At 55.5% G+C, this 21,218-nt stretch overlaps 1 protein-coding gene across 1 annotated transcript in view; it reads right to left on the reverse strand.

The window, feature by feature from the left end:
- Window positions 1-20,044, reverse strand: part of RUNX3 (RUNX family transcription factor 3) — a 60,798-nt gene extending 40,754 nt beyond the window's left edge. Inside the window, exons 1-2 of the mRNA XM_075047463.1 lie at window positions 19,987-20,044; window positions 307-551 (exon numbers count right to left, since the gene is read on the reverse strand). Of these exons, the coding sequence (XP_074903564.1) occupies window positions 307-551; window positions 19,987-20,044 (303 nt within the window). The remainder of the gene's footprint in view (window positions 1-306; window positions 552-19,986) is intronic.
- Between the last annotated feature and the right edge of the window lie 1,174 nt (window positions 20,045-21,218).

Here is a 21,218-nt window from a genome sequence, read left to right on the forward strand (position 1 = left end):
CTCTCCCTCTCCCAAGAAGGTAATTAACCTCCACTCTCATTAAACTTCAAAGTTGCCTGAGAGCTCCTAACTGTACGGAATATCTAAGATGCTGTGACCGCGGGGCAATGCGGAGACTTGATTAAAAATAATAAACCCGGGTTCCCTTGAAGGTGATGTCAGGGAGCGAGTTAAAGCGAAAGGGGCGGAGGGCAAGAGGCGAAGGGGGTCGGGGCGGAGGGCAAGCCCGGAGCTCAGCCGGTTCCCACCGAACCACCGGGATTTCCCGGCCCGGCTCGAAGCCCTCCCCGAAATTCAAGGACTTACCTTGAAAGCGACGGGCAGCGTTTTGTTGCACCTCCAGTGGGACGGTAACACCGAACACAAGAAGTTGGGGCTGTCGGTGCGCACCAGTTCACCGGCGTGATCGGCCAGTACATCCACGACGGAGCGGACCTCGGGTCGAGCCCGGGCCCCCGGGGCGGGGGTCCCCAGCGCCCCGCTGTTCTCGCCCATCTTACCGCAGGGGAAAGCCGTGGAGGGAGGTGTGAAGCGCCTGCTGGTGCTCGGGTCTACGGGAATACGCATCACAACGGCGGGCGTCAGGGAGCCGCCGCGGCCCGGGGGAACGAGGAGGGAGCCGGCGGGGCCCGGTGCCCACCGCTCGGTTACGGTGGGATTCGGGATTCGGGGGCGGCGGGGGCAGCGGCGGCCGGGCCCCGCGCTGCCTCGCTCCGTCCCGGCAGATCGCCGTTCTCGGCGGAGCGGTGAGGGGAAAGCGGCGGAGGGGTGATGGTGGTGGTAGGGGGGGGCTGTCCGCTCCCGCCCGGTTCCGGGGTTCGTTCCCGGTGGTGGTTTCGCTGAGGTTCCGTCAGCCCCGCCCGGGAAAAGGCGGCGAGGAGCCCCGGCAGAGCCACGTCGCGGCCGGGCACCCTCGGCTGCAGGCGGGTCCCCTCCGCCGGGCGGCCCCGAAACCAGCTCCCAAGTGTCAGCCGCGCCGCCCGGTACCGTATTTACTGCCGGCCCCGGGGGGGGGGCGGGCCGCGCCCTGACGGACGGGGCGCCGCGCCAATGGAAGGAGAGGGGGGGGAGCCCGCGGGGGTCCTTCTCCCCGCCCACCACCGGGCTCCTAGGCGGAGAAGGGGCGTGGTCAGAACCGAAAGGGGCGTGGGTAAGAGGGGAAAGGGGCGTGGTCTATGCTAAAACGGGCGTGGTCGCGGGGAACCACGCCCCTCCTCCTCACCCCTCCCGCCGGGGCGGGCGCACGTCGGGGCCCCGGTGGCTTCTCGCCGCCGCCGCCGGCGGAGGGTTTTGGGGCTCGGTGGGGCCGGTTTGGGGCCGAAACCGTCGTGGTGGTGCAGAGAGGCTGGGCATACAGCACGTCCCCAGCCGCGGAGCCCTCCCGCTGCCGCCGCCCGCGCTCCCCGCCGTGCCTCGGCCGTGGCGGGACGCGGGGGGGGGGAAGCCGCGGCGGCGGGGCAGCCCCTGGGGACCCCCGGCACTCGCGTCCCCGACGGCGGCGGCGGCGGGGGGGGGGGAGCGGCTCGCTGAAAACCGCCGCTCCCCATCCTCCGCCTTCTGCCACCCTCCCAAAAAAAAATTAAACCCGCCTCCATCTCCGGCGGTCCCGGGGCTCCCGGCGTCCCCGGCAGCTCCCCCGGGGCTGCGGCTGCGGTCAGGACCGGTGGCTCCGGCCGGAATCGTTGGCGAGAAAATTCGCGGCGAAGCCACCGGTTCTGCGGGAACGGAACGAAGGTGGCGGTTCGCTCCCGGCCGCGGCAAAGCCGAACCGCGGGGGCGGGCGGAGGGGCAGAACCGGGGGACGAGCGGAGGTTGCTTTGCCCGAGCTGCCCGGGATGGAGCGGGACGGTCCGTCGGAGCGGAGCCGACCGGGCCGCAGCGTTCCCCTCTCTGGGTTGCGCGGTGTGAAACGCATTTTTTTCTTTAAAACAAACAAAAATAAACCCCAACACTAACAAAAAATAATCTATATATATTTATAAAATTTCTCCTTTTCCTCCATTCCCTCCACAAATTAATGAAACGTTTTCCTCCGCAAGCCGCAGTGCCCGGAGGGGTGAGCCCGGGCCGGGCTCTGCATCCCGCTGCTCCCCAGACCCAGAAACTCCCCGGTTTTGTCCAAAAAAAAGAAAAAATAATTTTTTTTCTTTTTTAACTAAGAGGAGCCGAGGTTGCCCCGTTAGTAACCGGGGCAGCTCGGGCGTCTGCGCCGTGGCCGTCGAGCCGGTGCCCGGGAAAGCTCCGAGCCCAACCGGCCCCGGGAGCGGGGGGGGGGTGGCGTAGCCCGGGACGGGGGGGACACACAGCCACCCTCCCCGCGTGTCGGCCCGTCTCCCGCGGTTACCGGCGCTGAAATCCTGCCCTTTTTAGGTGAAAGCAACCGCCGGCTTTAGTTCTATTTTTCACCCCCCCTTCAGCAGCGGCGGGGGGGGGGAACACCCACAAAAAAAAACGGAATAGGGGCAACGGGGGGGGGGGGGTGTCTCCTACCGGGCCGGGTTATCCCGGCCTCACGCTGGGATTTACCGGGGGCTCGACACATCCCCGTGTGTGTGTCCCCCCCCACGCGCGGAGGGAGGCACGGAGGGGATACGGGGGGGGCACACGGCGCATGCGCTGCAGCGCGGCGGCGCGGCCGCTAGTTGGCACCGAGGTTCCGCCGTGGCGGCTCCGCGACGGGGCGGGCGCGACGGGGCGGCCCGGACCGCTGATTCCCGTCCCCCCCCCCTCACCGCCTCCCCGGTTTTCTGCAAGGAGGGACTTCTCCTGCCTCTTCCCGCTGCTGGACTGACCCCTTCCCGGGGCTAACCCGCCTTCGTGAGCGGTTCTCGGGGGGAGTTAACCGGTCACCCTTTGTCGTGTCCCCCCCCCGGAGGTGCAGCCCCGGAGCCGCGCAGGGTGGGTGTCCCTGCAAGGCCTCATGGGGTGATTTTGGGCTCGGTTTGCAGCAGAGCTGCCCTCCCCGCAGCACGGTGCTCGTTTCCAGGTTTACTGGCTTTACGTCTCCTGCTTTTCCTCCTCCGGCTGCTTTATCCGTTCAGTGTCCGCTCACAGTCCTGCCGTCCCCGCTTTCCTCTAATCCCTTTTTATACCAGGAGCAACTTGTTGGAAAGGGCACCTAATTACATCACCCAGGTGTCCTCAAGGTACGGCGGGTCAGTCACCGAGGCTGGGTATTCCCAGGGCACAACGTACCACGTCCTGCTCCCTCCCCAAAAACCCTCTGCCCTCCCACCCCGGCTTGTTCTTGACTTCAGGGCGGCGGGATGCAGACTCACCCCCGTAACCCATCGCGCGGCCCTGCGCTTTTCCTCCGCGTCGGTGCAGAGTTAGTCGCCAACTTGGGGCACTATAAACCGAAACCCAAACCACAGGGCAGTGCCAAACCGGGCTCCCCCCAACCCCACACCGGCTGGTGACCCCCAGAGGTGCAAAGACCAGTAAAGCAACCCAGTGGCTGTTTCTGCAAAGAGGAGTTCAAGTGAGCAAAGCCGTCCCAGAGCTTCAGGGAACCCACGGCACCGTGCCCTCGCGGGAATTATCTTTCTTTTGAATTATCCTTTTCAGCACGAGCAAGATTCAGTCTCAAACAGGGGGCAAACCTCACACTGTTCTCATCCTCCGCAAACCAGGAGACATCGACACGTGGGGATTATTCCTCTGCCACCCTCCCCGCACTCCAGAGGAGGTTAATAGAATATAAGACCCAGGATTTGCATGGGCCTCTTTTCAAATACTTAAAAGCTACTGTTCACATCGCAGGGAGGTCAGCGGCTCTTTAAATCATTACTCGCTGGGATTACTTCCCTTACAGGCTCCTCTGTAGTTTTTAATTCATTTGAGCTGCTATTTAGCAGCGGAGTCACTCGTTTCGACGGCAAGGAAGCAAGCGCAGAGGCTTATAGGAAGCTTTCTATTAAAAATTCATCGCAAACTCTGCCTCAGAGCTCTCAGGAGCACGGCGCTCAGTAGGGCCATGCGGGTGTCTGGATCTATTTTGTAGTTAAGGGAAGGGGATCTGAGAGCAGCATGCAGGGAGGGAGCGTGCTATTCATTCATAAATCAAACAACAGATGCTGGGTCCAATGGGGTGCACGACGGTGACAATTTTTAACCCCTGAGTGTCACCGTTAAAACAGGCTCCCACGGGGCAATTAGGGGCGTTGCAGGCGAGAAGTTCCTGTGGGAGGAAGCTGCGGGGTTCAGGGGAAGAAATAAGGGGAAACTGGGGGGAGAAAAGGCAGCGGCTGCCCCAGACATAAATCAGGGGGAAGCCTGCGTTTGGGCGAGGGACCAGCTGCGAGACCGGCCTGTTGACGACTCCAGCAGGGCTGCACCGGGCTCTGCTGCGCCCCGGGGCTGGGTGATACCCACAGTGGGCGAAATATCTCAGCAACAGCTTCCAGGGCCAAGACTGCAGCTTGACATCAAATCCTGAGCCAGGACATCCATTAACCCCATGGGAGCCACAGCTGCCCAAATCCACCTTGCTGTCTGCACATGCAGCCTTGGTGTCCAGGATCCTTGCTTGGGGCAGCAAGAGGAGGAGGAAGGCTCTAGCAAGAGTTTTGGATCCTGGCATGAAACGATGTCCCCAGGGAAAATCAGTATGAGATTCCCACCTGATTGCCTGGGGCCAGGTTTCATTCACCATCAGTTGAATGATCAGAAAAGGCCCCGGCCGGAGAAGTGGTCGCTGACTCTCCTTACAGCTTTGGGGCTTGCCTGTCCTCCCAGTTCTCCCCATTTCATACCAGTACAATTTATTACCAATCCTCATTTAAATCAGCATCCCCAGGGAGACACTCCACACGCGCGTGCACCCACACAAGCATCCTCGGCCGCTCCCGGACCAGAGCGGTGAGCCCCAAGTGCACGCACCGGGGCGAATCAGGAGCGATGCCGCTGCCATCGGCGGATTTATCGTCTCTAAATAGCGCACGAGAGGAGCCAGGACCCATCGGTCCCCCGGCATCAGCCTTTGGCGGGCACCCTGCGCTCCGGGCGTAGCACAAATGCTCGAGCGTGTGCAGCGCCGACGGGATGAGATGGGGTTTTCAAAAGCTGCAAAGTGACTTAGGAGCACGAGTGCGATTGACGTGAATCCTGCGGTTCTGAAGTCACGAAAGTGCCATTCTTCACTGTTCAGGACCGCGATTCTCCTCTCCCCACAACACCCCGACAATGAGGAGCATGTTCAGGGCTCACATCCTCTGTGCTATTGATAGCACGGCCGAGCTTTTTGGAGCGTGGGTCCCATCTGCCACTTCCACTCCTTTTTAAAAGATCCTAATGACTGTCAGATCCTTTTAGTTCTTAATTAATTTCAGAGTTCAACTGCAAATAGGAAACAAGGCAGCTTTTGCCCTTACGCATATGAATATTACTGTTCCATTTAATGTGGTTACTGGTGGAATGCTGTTATTCATTCCTGCCTGCAATAAAAGCCACATGTTTTTAAAACTTTGCACTTGAAAAAACTTTTAGGAAAGAAATCAAGTATGTTTTGTATGCATGGCATGAGATAAAACCTAGTCATAAATATTCAAAGAACAGTTAGAGCTTTATGCTTGATTTAAACAAGTGAACAGAGAAGTACGACGGTTGAAGAAAGTGGAGAATGAAAGCCCAATGCTCCTTTAAGAATGTGCTTATGCAGAGAAAAGGAACTATTCATGCAAAGGTTATGGAGCACCTAAGGACATCCCATCTCTTCCAGAAATGCCCAAAGGTGGATAGCGCAACTGGAAACATTGGGCTTTGTTCAGAGCTATTCAAGTTCATGGGAGTTTCTCATTCTTCGGGGGTTTCGGAGGAGTTTTAGGGGGGTGCTATGCCTCGTGCCAGACTCTATGGGCAATGAAGACTCTTCTTGCATGGAGACATCTCCAACATGTTCGTTCCCCACGTTGGAAGGCAGATGATTGAAGTCACGGTGAGTGTTTCGTAGGGCTCCTCGGACACTGGGCAGACCTTCCCCGGAGTCCAGCACAGCCAAAACCATGAGGGAAGGGACTGAGCGCTGGGGTCCTGGGCAGTGCCCGTCCAGCGGCTGTGCCGCCAGAGCCTGGGACGATGTCGAGCCCTTCAAAACCCAAAACGCGACAGGGGGAGAAATAAAAAAAAATTCCAAAGGAAAGAAAAAGGGGAAACGTCTGGATGGTGGAAAGAGGAACCGAAAGGCACATGACAACGAGAAAAGTACAACGGGGTGGATGCAGAAAAACATGATATGATTTCTAATTGCAAGGAGAGACGCTCGGAGGAGTTGCTGTCACGGAAGGGCTCCCGGGCAGAGCACCAAGGGCCAGGGCGCAGGGAAATCCTCCTGCACGTGCCCAACAAAGCACTCTTGCAACACAAAAAGACTGTAGAAAGCAGTTTCTTGTCTTGGAAAATAGCTGTGCATTGGCAAAACCGCCCCATTGCTTGTCCCCATCCCCGGTGGGGTGGGAAAACCAACCTCCTGTCCCCGTACTGTGGCTGAACATGCAATGGTGTTTCCCGAAGACCCTTTTTCGATGCTGTTCCCTACACCCTGGCACAAAATGTTGCAGCGATGCTGGGTATCAAATGGGTGCTCAGTGCTCCTGTGCTACGCTGGGAAGGGTCTTGCATCCACACACCGCAACGGCAGCCAAGGTACGTGCTCGAGCCCTGGCAGGGTGAAGCATCCGTGTCGTCCTGAGCGAGGCTGAGCTGGGCTCCGGCTGCCGAACGATCCCTTTGGGGAAGTCAAACGTGAAGAGAGAGAAAGTGAACCTTGGGAATCGCTCACGTTCCTGCACGCTCGCCTGGCTCCCTGCAAGGGGCAGCCGGCTGTTAGAAAACCGTGGCCAAAAGTTTTGCCGCTTCAGGGCTGCAATGTCTGCAGATACCTCTTGGATGTGGGGGCAGAAATGGGTGTTTGTCCCCCGCCGAGGAGGGCAGGAGGGGGCTGGCAGCCGCCTGCGCCGGCCATCAGACAGGGAACTCCAGTTTCCCTTTTCGTTCAGGTCTGATAGAGCATCTTAGGGTCATGTCTCAGTAAAAGCAGTTTTACAGGCAAGTGCAAACACACCATATCTGTCTAACTTCCCTGTGGGACATCAGCATGGCACAGGGAACCCAGCCCGGTCACCCCGAGGGCACCCCGCTGATTCAAGAGCCCGGGACACCTCTTTAACCAGGCACTCCACAGACGTGCGTTCTGCAGTCGCCTCGTGCATCGTTTGCATCTTGCTCCGAAGAGGATGACGGGGTCATGCCACCTCACGCTGGCTGACCACAGGGCAGTGGAGGTGCCTCGTGGCAGCTTTGCTAAATTTCCAAAGCCCTTCGTGGAATATCCTTCTTGCTGGAGGTGGAGTTTCCCCCCACCCCGAACCTCAGGCTGTGCCGCCTCGCCGGGGGAGCCACCGGCATGCCATGGTGGCCGGCGGTGACACCGGCACGGGAATCTCCTCCCCTCCTGCCACAGCCCCAGTGCTTTCCCCATCTCCTCCCCGAGCTGGTTACCCCATTTCTCTTGTCTGGGCTGAGTCCTGATGGAGGCAGAGCCGGCGGGTTGGGAGGGAGGCACATCACAGGAGGTGGTTTATAAATGCGTGGTTTATAAATGTGCCTAATCCAGCAGCTTTCATCCACGCAAGGGTTTTCCCCACCTGTCTGCAGGCAGATGAGCTTAGCAGAGCCGTACCAAGCGCAGGGTGGCTGATAGTTGTTCTCCAGCAAGAGAACAGTTTGGAAAAGCCCCCAAACCTGATATTTAAAGGCAGAGGTCAGGGACAGAAGGACGGGACCGATTGCAGCAATGGAGCCCAACGAAGCTGCAAGGTCTGCACCAAGCGGCATCGCATACAGCTGGAGAAATGCAAACAGGAGGCTGGCACTGCATTTCTCCAGCCCATGGCGATGCTGCTTGGTGTGGAGCATGAAAAAACGGCCGGCAGCATACTGGTCGCCTGCGGGCAGCTGCCTGCTCAGCCCCACGGGCAGATCCTGCGTCTCTACATTCAGTTGTCAGCCCAGGTCCACCTCACTCAGGTTGCTCCTTAAGCAGCTTGCCCATGAAATCACCGGCACACACAGCTCATTAACTCTGCCTTATGGCTCAAGGCAGAAGATACAGATGAGGTTCGGGCTGGCTGGCAGCCCTTTTGCTATGTCAGTGCCATGACTGCAGCCCAAACATTTCCATCAATGCAATGCACTGGCCATTTTCCACAAAAAAGAAGGTCCTGGGCAAGGACCAGCTCTCGCTGTGTGAGGTGTTTATCATCCCTGTGTGATCAATCCTGGATTTCTGCCATCTCCACGAGACTTTGTGGCAACCTGCAGGAGAAACAGTGAAGATCCTCCAGCAGTGACACGGAGCAACCTCAAACTCTGCTGCCAACCACTTGCCTGCAGCAAAGTAATTCTGAGAAAACCAGCCTCTTGTTCCAGTTGCAAATTGTCCTGCAGGCCCACACCATTTTTTCCAGGTTCATTGGCTTTTTGCAATTATTCACTACTTTCACTTCTATGAATAACTCCAGGCGATGCTATTTCGCAGCAGGGCTGCGGTTGGACCGCCTTGGCTAGATGGGCTCCGGGTTGTGTTGCTTCTGCTCCTTCCTCAGATTATTTTTTCCTGTGCGAAAGTTTTCTTTCATATTTGCCCTTCCATAAAGACACTCATTGATGTGAGTTTGCCCGACATCCCCCACCAATCGGTCTGGTAATTGTAGACTCGCTCCAGAAAACAAGCCCCCAAGAGAGTTCAGCCTGCGAATTCACCCAGCACTTACGCATCCCTTTAGGCACAGAACAAATCCCTGACTTGGAGGAATTAGTCACAGGCTAAAAACGATGCAGAAGGTACTTCTCTGGTTTCTGGCTATGAACTCAGACAAATCAAACACAATGTTATTTAGGGACCGCTGTTAAGTCACTGGTTGCTCCTCATCCATCTCCAGCAGCTTGGAAAGGGAACTATGCCTGCTCGCCTCCATCAAACCCCCAGCCCTGCGCTCATCAGCATGAGCTCTTTTTTTTTTTTTTTTTTTTTTTTGCAGAAGTTTCTTATAAAAGTTCATACGCAAGCAGGAGGTGTCTGTCTGCCTGGGTCAGCTGGCTGACACCACGAGCAGGCTCCTCACCCCAGCCCAGACAGCAGCCTGGGAAGTTGGAATGGTTCAGTAGCAGGTTGGGGCTGGAGACAAGAGAAATGGAGAACTTGCCCAGATGAAACGGTAGCGGCTTTCGGTCTCGCACGAGCAGCCAGATCTGTGGGGACGGAGGGGATCTTATCTGCGAAACGCAACCTCAGCCGTGACCTGGGGTCTGAGCCGCTCCACGCTTGCCTGACCCTCCAAAGCTGGTGGTTTTCAAGAATGTTTTTACATATTCTCCTCCAACCGAGCGGCGGGCCCTCGCTGGCAGGAAGGGCGGGCTCCGGGAGAAGGCATTGGCGGGGGAAGCAAGATGTCTGGGTTCAATCTGCAGCTCCGCCGCAGCCTTCCCCAAGGAGCCCAGACGCGCTGCACGGGGGCCTCCCTGGCAAGTGCTTCGGTTCCCCCATCTCCCACCCCTCGGCCACAGCAATCCCCCCCACACACACCAGCCCCTGCCACGTAACACGGTCCTGGCACAACGTCTGCATCCCACCTCCGACAGCGAGGAGCCCCCGATTTCAACCAGGCCCCCCCCCCAGGCGTGACGTTAACCCGAGGAAAGCCCCGCGAGCCCCAGCAGGCTCGCATTCGCATTCTTGGCATTTCAAGACACAACAGGGACGAGCCCATCCTGCCGCCAGCGAGCGCTCCCGGCTTCCACTGATGTCAGCGGGATTCAAGCAGGTTGGATTTCGGCAGGATCGGGGTCTTTTTAGCTCCCAGCGGCGAGGGTCGGCTTTGCTCGCCCGCTGAACGGCAGCAGTGGAATCGCAGAGGTGATCGGGGATGGGAATGTGGGATGTCTCCAGTGAAAGTTTGGGGAGGTAAACTGTGAATTTCCCATCTCGGGAGCATATCCCAATGCTCCTGACCTCGTTGGAGGTGGTGAGGGTATTTCATCTCCTCTGACGTGGGTTGGGATGGTCAGACCGCCCGCCCAAGCAATGATTTCCGCAGTGTGTTGGGTTAAATGGTGCCTGCTGGCTGTCGAGGTAGAAAGAGGTTTGAAATGCCTAAAAGATGCCACCTTAAGGGCTTGGCTAATCCACCTCCTACACCAAAGCGTGTGTTGACTTTCCAGCACAGCAGGAATCCCAGCGCTGCCGGTCCTGTCCAACCCTTCCTGCGAAGGGCATCCAGTTCCCGGTGCAGCCGGGATGGAGGTGTTGGGAGCCGGCATCGTAAGCGACCTGCTTGTCCCACCGCAGACTCAAAGCTTTGACTTTGTGGGTCCCAATCCCTGCCACCATCACAGATTCAACTTTTTTTGTGAGCTCCCTTCATCATCGTCAACCAACCCCATTTGTCTTCTGCCCGATCAGATCCAACCGCAGGCTGTAGAGCCACATTTCTCAAGGATAACATCCCCTCCGGCCAGGGCTAGCTGGGCATAACAAGCCCCAGAGGATGGATAGGCACATATTTCTAGTAAATATGAGCAACGTTTTTGCATTTTAATAATATCCTATACCGCTGTCCTCAGAGTAAATGAAGATGAACTCTGGCATCACAGCAGGAATGAGCCCCTGCAAACAACAGGAGAAAAACTTGTGACGGTGCTGCCAGCTAGCACAGTTCGGGCTCGAAAGAGTTAACCAAAGCAGGGGCTGATCAGGAACTACCTCATTTTCATCCATTAGCCCGCTGACCTCCATCTGAGGGAGGAAGGTGATGGGGAGAGTTGCAGGATGGAGGACTCGGCACTGAACTGCCAAGCTCCGGCTTCCAGCAACCCCTTGATGCACACCGAGGTCCCACCAGCACCCGCTCCACCACAAAACATCTCCATAATCCCGACCCAAACTTAGCCCTTCCTACAACAGACCAAAAGTCCCCAAATGGACAAAAGAAAGCAAGCGGTGATGGATTTCAGCAGCCCCTAGGCTTGCAAGAGCGGGTCAAGCCCCTGCTTGGGATCGCAGGGCTGCCACGCTTGATGAAAGCAGAGCTAAGAGGGAGCAGAAACGTGATATTTGGGGAAAAACCAAGTGAAACGAAGCTCTGTGCCCAGCTTGAGGCACAAAAGCGAACGCAGGACACTAACACGGAGTAAATTTGGGTCTGAGAGGCTTTGCCACTCAGAGGTCCCTATTAGCTGCAGAGGTAGGGAAGGTTTAAAGCACGTGCAGGGGGATCGGACCCCCACGGGAACGGGGCCCAGATGCTGGTGGGTGTCCCACCACCCGCTCAGGGACGAGGAGTCGGGGCTGGGGCTGCTCCTCCCAGCCTGGCAGTTTTGCTGAGTTTTATGGAAAAAAAATTGGTACGTTTGCTCGTTCGGCGAGATTTTCCAACCCGACCCAGGGCTAATAAAAAAAGGTGTTTAATTACAGGGTTCAAGGTAATTGGGCACAAAAGCAGCCAGTAAAATGCAGCGCAGTGCAAAGGAGCTGCAGAACAAGGGCTTAATTTTGGAACAGCACATCTGATTTAGTCTTTACGTTCTCTGGCCAGCACTTTCTCTCTCCTAATGAGGGAAAATGGCACAGCCTTTCACAAATCCCCACTAAATAGTTTATTCCTGACTTCAAGTCACTGAAATCACGGCACCGTGCTCTGTCCTTAAATTATCTCCATGCATATGCTTCCAGTTTAAAGGGAAATGGCGCAGCCCATGTCTGGCATTTAATGTCTGCCAGGCTGTGAAGGAACAGCCTCCCTGGCTTTGCCGTGCACCCCATCGATGTGTGGCCCCGCTCCCAGCTCGAGCATCTTCTCGACACTGACTTGCACCCACCATCGCTGAGCGTGGGATGCAGGGAGCAATATTCCTTTAAATATTTTGTAAGCAACATGAACAGGAATGGAACTAGGCAATTTTCGCGGTAGTTTTTTAGTATTTGTAATTGAGTGTAGCTTCCTCCTCGGCTTTTTGGCTCCTTATTGGGAGAGAAATTGAGCTACAGCTGGGGATATTCCTGTAACAGCCCCGCTAGCGGCAGCGGCTGGACGGGAGGCGTGCGCGGGCTGCCTTGCTGGTTAGGAAACGTGCCGCTCCCAGGAATAACCCACGTGCTCACTCCAGAGATCAGAAAGGAACCGCTCCAGTCGCTTGCTGAGGTTTTCCTCCAAGAAAACTCCTCTCCAGCTGCAAGAGAAGCACTATTTAACCAACACCCATCTAACGGACACACGAGCCCCGTGCCGTCGGCTCTGTCCTGGGATGCTGGTGTTGCACCCAGAGCCATGCGGGAAACCTTTTGCAAAGCCCCAATTAAGGTTCATTAACACAATGAGCATCTTTTAATGACCAGCTCACCCTGTCCTGCAATCACGGGCACTGGCGCGCTCTCCGTCGGCACGCGGAGAGTTTGCGACACCCTTTGTCTGTCTGTCTGTCCCCGTGCCAGACTGAGCCCTGGCCGGGACCCAGGAGGCGCAGAGGGTGTGAGAAGCCAGGGCAGACTTTGGTCCAGGGTTGTGCCGCTAACATCATTCCTACCATTTTGTTTTGATTTTTTTTAGAAGCTATTTTAACAAAAACCATGCTGCCTTGTGAAATCACATCCCAATATAGCTGCCATAAACACACACACACAGAGCGACTGAAAAAAAAAAAAAAAAAAAGCAGTCCCAAAGCCCTAAATCCCATCATTACCAGGAGAAAAGACCTTTGGAAGGTGAATTCTCCCAGCAGGGCTCCCCACGGGCTCCCTGCGCCGACAGCTCGTGGTTCTGAGGTCAAACCCCGCCACGATGCCAAAGTCACCGGTGAAACCTCAGCGAGGGTGGTCGGTGCCCTGGACCCCGGCAGGACGGGCTGGGGTGGGATGCGTGGCCGGTGCTGGTGGTTATTTGGGGCACTGCTGCCCCGAATCACAACCATGAAAGCGGTGGCACCATGGGGACACGAATGCCTGGTGGGATGCTCCTTGCTGGGGCAATGGGACCAGTCGGGGTGGCAGGAGGTCCCTTCCCGGTCATCACAGGGAGGCTGCATCTCCCCAGGTGGAAATGCAAAGCCAGGAGCCTCTTATCCCTCCATCCAGGATCTGGCCATCCCAGAGGCAAAGGTCAGGTTTCTACGGGGCCCTCCTGCCCAACAGAGATTTTTGAAAAAAAGTCCGTTTTTCAGTGTCTCCCTTCCCAACTGAGGCCTTTTTTTTTTTTTAAATCTCTCCCTTCTCCTCCTATTTTGGTTGTTTTTATATTTTATTTTACAATAGCTTGAGTAATACGTTCCTCATGTTCCAAACGCACTCGCTGCTTCCAGTGGGAATGGAAAATCATTGTTTCTTTTTATTTTCCCTTTTCTTTTTCTTTTTAATATGTTTATGTTATGGAAAATACCCCCAGATTGCAGACGTGTCGGCTGTCCCACTTTCTTGAAAAAAAAAAAAAATTAACTAAAAAAAAAAATTAAAGCATTTTTTAGAAAGACAAGAGCCGAGGAGGATAACACTGTGGTTGAAGGCTGAGCTTGGCACCCCGCAGACTGCTGTCGTGGCCAGCTTGGGTGTCGCTTTAGGCTGTCAGTACATTGCGGCGTCACGATGGTCCATACAGCACCCGGCGCGCTGGGGCCGCATCCTGCCCCCTCAGAAGCAGCCGAGGCAGGATGCCGGTGCTGTGCGTGGGAGGTGGGTGCTCTCTGTCCCCCCTTTCCCACGCACCCTTCTCCACTGGGGGGGTGTCCAGGAGGCAGCTGCCCCCCACAGATGCTTCCCCGCCAGCCGGGAAACCACATTCACCACCGACACGGCAGCTGCCAGGGTGGCAAAGGGAAGAGGCAGAAAAGGAGAGAAGTTTTCTCCGGACAAGGCACGGAGCAGCAGCAGGTCTGGGTGGTGGAGGAGGATTTGTGCTTGCAACCAAAAAGGCTGAAGCATCCTTAGTTTCAGCTGACTCTAACGCTGGGGATGCTGCCTCATGTTGCAGAAAATGCCGATAACCTGCATATAACCGGGGGGACCGTACCAGGTTTGTAGCACGGCTGCTCACCGTGGGTCACTGGTTATACCAGCAGCAGGGCAAGGGTAATGGGTTTTGCCCAAGAACTGAAGTTAACGGCTGCCAGGATCTCCGGGATGAAAGAGCCGGGAGCGCGGATTCAGCCCCAGCCTTTGCGCCGGCTCTGTCCCCGGCACGTCAGGGCTGAAGCACCGGAGCCAAGGAAAATGAAAGTGCGATGGGAAGCCCTGGGGGAGAGCTCAGCCCTCTGGATCCTGCATCTCTTGCACAGCTAATGGACGTCACCCCTGCAGTGACATTTTCTTCCCACCCTGGACATACCCAGGAGAAAAATTGGGTGCAAATGCACCCTGCGGCAGGAGGGAGAGGGGATGCGCATCCTCAGGGCTGAGCCCCTTGCCCCCCTCCCCAGTGCCCCAGTGCCACTGCAGACCTCCTGGCAGGTTTTTCAATGTTCTCCCCTCCGTTGCTCAGCCTCGTTCAGGGAGTATTTACGGCATGGCCCGTGGCTCGGGCTTGTCGCTTCGGATGGGAAGTCGCATTCTTGCTCCTAATGCCGACCATGTGTCGATCTGAGCCTACAAACATACAGCTCATTCTTTGTTTCCCAAACCGTACGCGGCCAAAACAGTGGACCGCAAACACTGACGACATATCGGAGGAGATCAAGTCTAAGAAATCATCATGAATTAAAGTGCTCAGCAAAGGGGAACGCCAGTGTCTCTCTACCCCTATTAGATCATAACAAGGTGATGAGAGACAATGGATTTATACTCGCTCCCACACACACACACACAAATATATTTTAAAAAAAAAAAAAAGAAAAAAAAAAGAAAAAAAAAAAGACATGCCACCAGTCAGCAGGGTGCCCTTGGAAAAAGCAAAGCCACTGACAGTCAATCAGGAGCCGGCGAGCTCCAAGTGCACAAGCCTTCCCCAGGAGGGGAGGATGAATGAAGGCAAACCAGATTTCGTGGCCACGTGGTGCTGCACGTGCGTGCGGGACCGGGGCGGCACTGGGGCTCCCCGTGTCCTTCTTCCCCGGGGAGCTGGGGGGGGGCAGAGGGAGGGTTTGCATAGGGGTAAAGGGGTGCAGGGACTCGGGGTGCTGGGTGAGAGCAGACGCCAGCTGAGCCGTGACCGTAGGAGAGCTCCTGGGTGTGCAACGCTCACGGGCGTGCAAGCAGCCACGGGTAGGGCGATGGTCACGGGCATGCAAATGCCTGCAGGGATTGCGATGTTCATGGGCATGCAAACAGCTGTGGGTATTGCAACGCTCACGGGCGTGCAAATGTTCGCAGGTATTGCAAAGCTCATAGGTGGGCAAACATTCAGGGAGACCGCAATGCTCATGGCATGCAGACGTGTCCGGGGGCATCCGTCCTCTCCCCAGCACGCAGGCTCTGTGTCTTGCTTCTCCCACCCGCGGACGCAGATAACGTATCTGGCTGTGGGCAGGGATGGTCCACGTGCTCGTGCCTCCCACCCCAGCGCCCGATTACTGCAGATCATCACATCCAGCTGCGATATACTGTTGTTGTGCTGGCCGGGAGCTGAGGTTGCCCATATATAAAAAGACAAAAAATCACCTTGGGTGCTATAGGATGAGACAAAACACCTGCCTTTAGGGAAACACGACAGCAAAGCTCAGTGACACCATTACATATGCACAGTGTTACCCAGCGCCCGCTCACCCAGTCTCCGCTGGAGGCATTGCCCAGAGCACGGCATGGCAGGAGGAGGAAAAAACAACTCGAAATACTGTCAGGGTTACAGTTTTCGGTGGTTAGGAAGAAACACAGAAATCCATTAAAAGGAAGTTTGCCGAGCGGGAATCCTGCCGTGGCCAGTTATGGGAAGGGTGGAAAAAGAAAATTCTGCTTGGGTGAGCTGGGGCCATCACCTCCGCCCCGGCAGGAGAAAAAACCTGCTGGTGACCTGGGGGTCCAGTGAGGAGAGGCACTGTGCAGGGGTACAACCAGAACACTGGGATACGGCCGGAGCACCGGGGCAGCTTCTCCGTGCCCCGGGATGCACCAGCTCTGGCGGCAACCTGAGACCACAGCCCCCAACCCAGCAATTGCAAACCTCTGATTAATCCATGCTCGTGGCAAATGGGGAAAAGGCACGAACTCAGCGACCTTCCAGAGAAGAAATGACAGCCACCACATCAGGGCAGTCGGCATCACCCACTTTCAGAAGCCAAAGGTGACTGGCACCGGCTTTGCCGCCGCAGGTTCTCCTCCTGCTCCTCCTCCAGCATCTGCTGGGATGGGTCCAGGGCCAGGAGAAGTCAGTTTGTCCACCCAAGCTGCCACGTTTTGGGGATGGGACGGGTCCCCCACGGCATCACGGCTCATTTCTTCCCCGACGGGACAGACGGTGTTCTCAGTGGGATTTCAGACCACCCTGACAAGGCTGCCCTGCGTGGGCCCACAACCCCGCTGCCTTCCCTGGGTGCTGAGCAGCTCCACGGAGACCCTCCGAGCCCCCCTGCTCCCCGCTTTAGGCAAAACCCTGGCTGTTCGTTAGGCTAACGAGGCTGTGAAGGGCCAGCAGAGACCCTCAGGCTCCCGCATGAACCGCCTGCTCCCTTCAGCAAAGCAGAGAAAAAGGTGCAGAGATGGGGAGATTTCCCACAAGGAACCGGGGGTGAGGACCTGGAGAGCAGCAAAACAGGGACTAAACCCGAGGATGAATCCCAGCTCCTTCGGGGCAGCACTGAGCACTGCATCACGGCCAAACGGGGCTGAGGACGTGCCTACGTTTGTGCATTTGCAAAATAATCAGTAAAACTCCCTCCTTAGATGCCAGGACCGAGGCTCGGTGCCCTTTGCCTCCCATGCAAGGGCATGAAGCCACCTGGGGAAGGCGGTGGGTGGGAGGGCAGCTGCCCCCGAGGACACCAACATGATGGAGGGAGAGGCAAAAAAAGTGATATAACACCGTTTCGTTTTCACCGAGGAGCCTGCATGGACAGTGAGAGTATATGAGCTGTTCCCACGTGCTTTTAGATTTACGAAAACCAAGGAAAAAATGTCAAACATCTGTCACCTAGCTAGGAAGAGATGAACAAGCCCAGCGTGGACACCCCGAGCAGAAGAGCCAGCCCATGCCACCAGCAAGCCTTCGCAGGGCTCACCCCGAGGCAAAATAACTCCCAACCCTCAGCCGAAAGGTCTGAGAGCATCCGAGCCACCGGCACCTCGCTCCTTCCTCGGTGACCCCACGGAGCATCACACCCCACGGCCGTCCCTGCAGGTTTCCACTCAAGACGCAGCAGTAACTGTTCAAGAAACCAGCCCCCGTGGCGTAGGCCTCCCCGGCTCGATAGCCATCAGTAACAAAGAACTGACTCACAGACGTGACATTTGTGGTTTGATGACTTAGAGGCAACCGGCTGCCACCGGGACGGCGGGACCGGAGATCCCAGGAGGGCACGGCCGGACCCAGGAGCTGAGCCACGGGATGCTCGGATGGAGCAGAAGACGACGCAGTTCTTTTTTTCCTTGCAAGAAGGGATAGAAAGTGTTTGGCAGCCCCGCAGAGGAGCGTGGCCGCGGCTCGGTCCGGTCCCACGTGCTGCGCCGGGAACTCGGGCTGGCACCAACCACGGGGTTTGGCCGTTGGGAGCGGCAGGGGAGAATTTCCCCTAATTCAGCCCAGTTTATCTTACAACTTCTTGCTAGTCTCCAAGAGAAGCGAGGAGACGCAAAGGCAGCCCCCAGGCCAAGCCGGCGCTGGCCGCCAAAAATGGGGTTTATATCCCTAAAACCATCGACTGGAAGCAAACTTATTTCAGTCCCCGCCAGACATTTTACTCGGTTGCGAATCCGGTGCGTGCGAGCAGGGATTGGTGCCGCTCTCCCACGTGGGGGTCCTTCGCCCGCCCCATTGGGAAGATGAAAAATCCCTTTTCTATTAAAAAAAAAAAAAAAAAAAAAGCTTTTCCAGACTAACTAGTGAATACCTTTGGGAATTTTCGTTTCATTCCTTAAATATTTGCACAAACAAACACCCATTTTCATGGATGTGCCCAGAAAAGCAAACAAAAACTATGAATGCGGTTGAATCCCCCAAAGCCAGGAGGAATTTAAATGAATGTTCGTGAATGTTTTGCAGTACTCGCCCAAATCTAGCCGGGCAGGAGAAGACACACTGAGCTCCTTAAAGAAAACAAGGTTTTCTTGTCCTAATACTAAACAAATGTTTCACCATTTGGCCATATTCCATCCTTGGTGCAATCATTTAATTCTCCCCCATTTAATAAAAAATTATGTCTGAAACAAAGATGTTTATTGCTTTTATGAGTTCCTATTTGTATGGAAATTGCATACAAGACGTGATATTTCTGTTGCTCACTCTCTTTTTATTTTTAAATGAGCAAGCCCAGTTAAACCCCGGCATTTCTTCATCTGGCTTGCGGAGGGAGAAGTATAGATTAAAAAGAGCCATGCAAATGTTTTTTATAAACTTCTCTTATTTCCTTGCCATGGGACTGCCTTTAATTAGCTGCACAAAGTACAAAGGACACATTTATAATGCCACCATCTCCGAGCGGAGGGCATTAAGATGAACGTGGCTATTCTGCCTATTTGCCCTACGCTCCGGCATGGTGTATCCATGATGGGGCTGGGGAAGCCGGTCTGGATTTACCCTCCTTACCCCCATCCCGTCCCCATCCCTGGCTCCTTCTGCTACATCTCCAACGCCCTCTGCTCATAAGAAAACTCAAAGCCATGGAGATTTCGTGATGCAGGTTGACATCACCGATCCGCCTCAAAAGGACATGTAACCTTGACTCTTCTCAAAAATAGACCAAAATCTGATCTGCAGTGACGCGTTTCTGGATGACCTGCTGCATTTTGCTCTTTGGGTAGGGGTTTATGATTACCCTCCCCTGATCTGCTTGGGTTCAGTGGGACGTGCCGAGCCATCGCTCAGGACCTGGGTCCTCACAGCCATGACCAGCTCAAGTTTTTGCTCCTGAACCTCATCACGATGGGTAAAGGCAAGGGTTTGAAGAGCTCTGCCCGACGCCTTAGCAAGCACCCAGCTCCTTCCCAAATAGGTCTCGGCACCCGCCTGGGAGCCGTGGTCCCAGCAGCTCCAGTCCACACCAGCCTGCCCAGTTCACCCCAAGCAGCCCGGCTGCAGAGGAGTTACAACAAGAGGACAGCAGTTGGGAAATGAAGGTGGGTTCAATTTGGGGGACATGAGATCCTGCTGGGAGCTGGGACCAAGCAGAGGAGAGATTTGGGGAGAAATGACCCCCCCTGATGAGCAGTTTGCCCATCCCAAGGCAGCCGGGAGGGACGAAAGCGTCGTGTCCTGGGGTGTGCAGAGAGGCCGGGAAAAGCAGGTTGAGCAAATTCATCGCTCAACAGAATTATATATTTAGCAAAGCACTATATACAGTTGCTGTGTGTTTTCATATTTAGAGTATTTTACATAAGTACACATATAAAACTGTAAGCTTGAAAGCAGCCCTGATCTCCCCCAGCTCTTCTCCCCTCGTAAACCAGTTTTTCTTTAGAAGCAATTTATGTTTCTGCAGATTTTTGCTCCCCCCACGTGGCACCTCAGGCTGCACCCACCCAGCACCCAGCTAACGACTTGGACAAACACATCAAATCAATCCCAGCACCACTCAGCCCCGACCCTTCCCAGCACTGCAACCACGTGGGAAAAGGCAAAAAATAAATGAGAGCAAACCACCCACCAAACCTGGACAAACACAGCGGTGGCCCGGAGCATCGCAAAGCCGGCAGAAAACCCCGGTGGGCAGCGGCAAGGAGCGAGGTGCCAGCAAAGCCTCATCAGAGCCTGCTGCCGGTTTGCTTCTTTGCAAAAAAAAAAAAAAAAATAAAATAAATAAACACAAAACCTGACGACGTTTCCTGCCGCCGAGGAACGAAAGAGCCCGGTCTGTACTCACCGCGTAGGAAAGCGGAGGAGTAGGTGGCGAAGGAGTCGAAGATGCTGTTGGATGCCATCCCCCTCGTCCCGTATCTCGGCTCTCCTGGAGGAGCTGCTGGCTGGTGGGAGGAGGAAGAGGAGGGATGGGAGAGGCGGCAAAGAGGGAGAGGAAGAGGAAAACCCCGCCGGTGGTGCAGGTAGCCTCCGGCTGGCTGGTGGTTCTGTGGTCGGCACGGCAGAGCCGCCGGCTCGGCATCTGCTGGGTGGGAGAGCGGCGTCACCTGATCCGTGGCGTCAACGGGCCGGCGATATCGCTGCGGCTTCGGGGTGCTGGGGTTGGGGTTTTTTTAGGTTTTTTTTCCTCTCTATTTTTTATAACTAATAATTTTATGGTGTGTAGTTGGTGGTTCATGGGAAGCTCGCTCGGACTCACGGCTGAGTGACAGACGGGAGCAGAGGAGACATTTCTCTTTAATTAATTATATTGTTGCCTTAGAAGAAACGAAGAAGAGAGCCCGTAGATTCCTAATTGGGTGATTGAAGTAATAACCCATTTACATGCCGCGGTTTTCTCCTTTTAACTGCCTTTTCTCCCACATTCACCACTTGTCTGTATCCTAATTTTGAGCTGTACATGGCTTTCCGACTCCCAGCCGGGTATGGGGACTGCGTGCCGAGACTGTTTCCATATGTGTAGATGGGTGGTTCTTCTTCACAAGGATTTTATGTGAATTAGTATTAAGCAAAAATATGAAGCACATGCAGCAGAATAAACAACGCTGGCTGGGGGGGGGACCGGGGAAGGTGGAGAAGGCTGGCGAGGAGGAGGAAGGCAGCGGGTACGGCTGACCTTCTGATTTGCCCAAATGACAGCAGAACATTTTAATATTTTTTTTAAGGAATAAAGCTGATCCAGTAATACAGGCACAGCAGATTTCCAGGAGCACCTAAAGATGCTGGAACACAGAAACGCCAGCACCCAACGGGTGCTCATGCCTGGAATAGGAGCTGCCATCGGCCGCTGCCTCGCCTGGGGCCGATGGGTTTTCTCATAGAAAATTGCCATTATCACCCTTGGAGACAAATTTTCCCTAAATGGGAAGAAATGTAGAATTGAAACATGAGATGATATTTGTCCTTTTCTTTTTTCTCCTACTAAGAAAAAGCAAAGGGAGCTCTCTGATGGAGTAAAACAAACACAAACTATGCCTGAGTGACTGAAATCCGCAGGCAAATAGGACCCAAGGCAGA

Source organism: Buteo buteo, chromosome 16 (assembly GCF_964188355.1).
Source record: "Buteo buteo chromosome 16, bButBut1.hap1.1, whole genome shotgun sequence".
In the NCBI taxonomy this organism is placed as follows: Eukaryota; Metazoa; Chordata; class Aves; order Accipitriformes; family Accipitridae; genus Buteo; species Buteo buteo.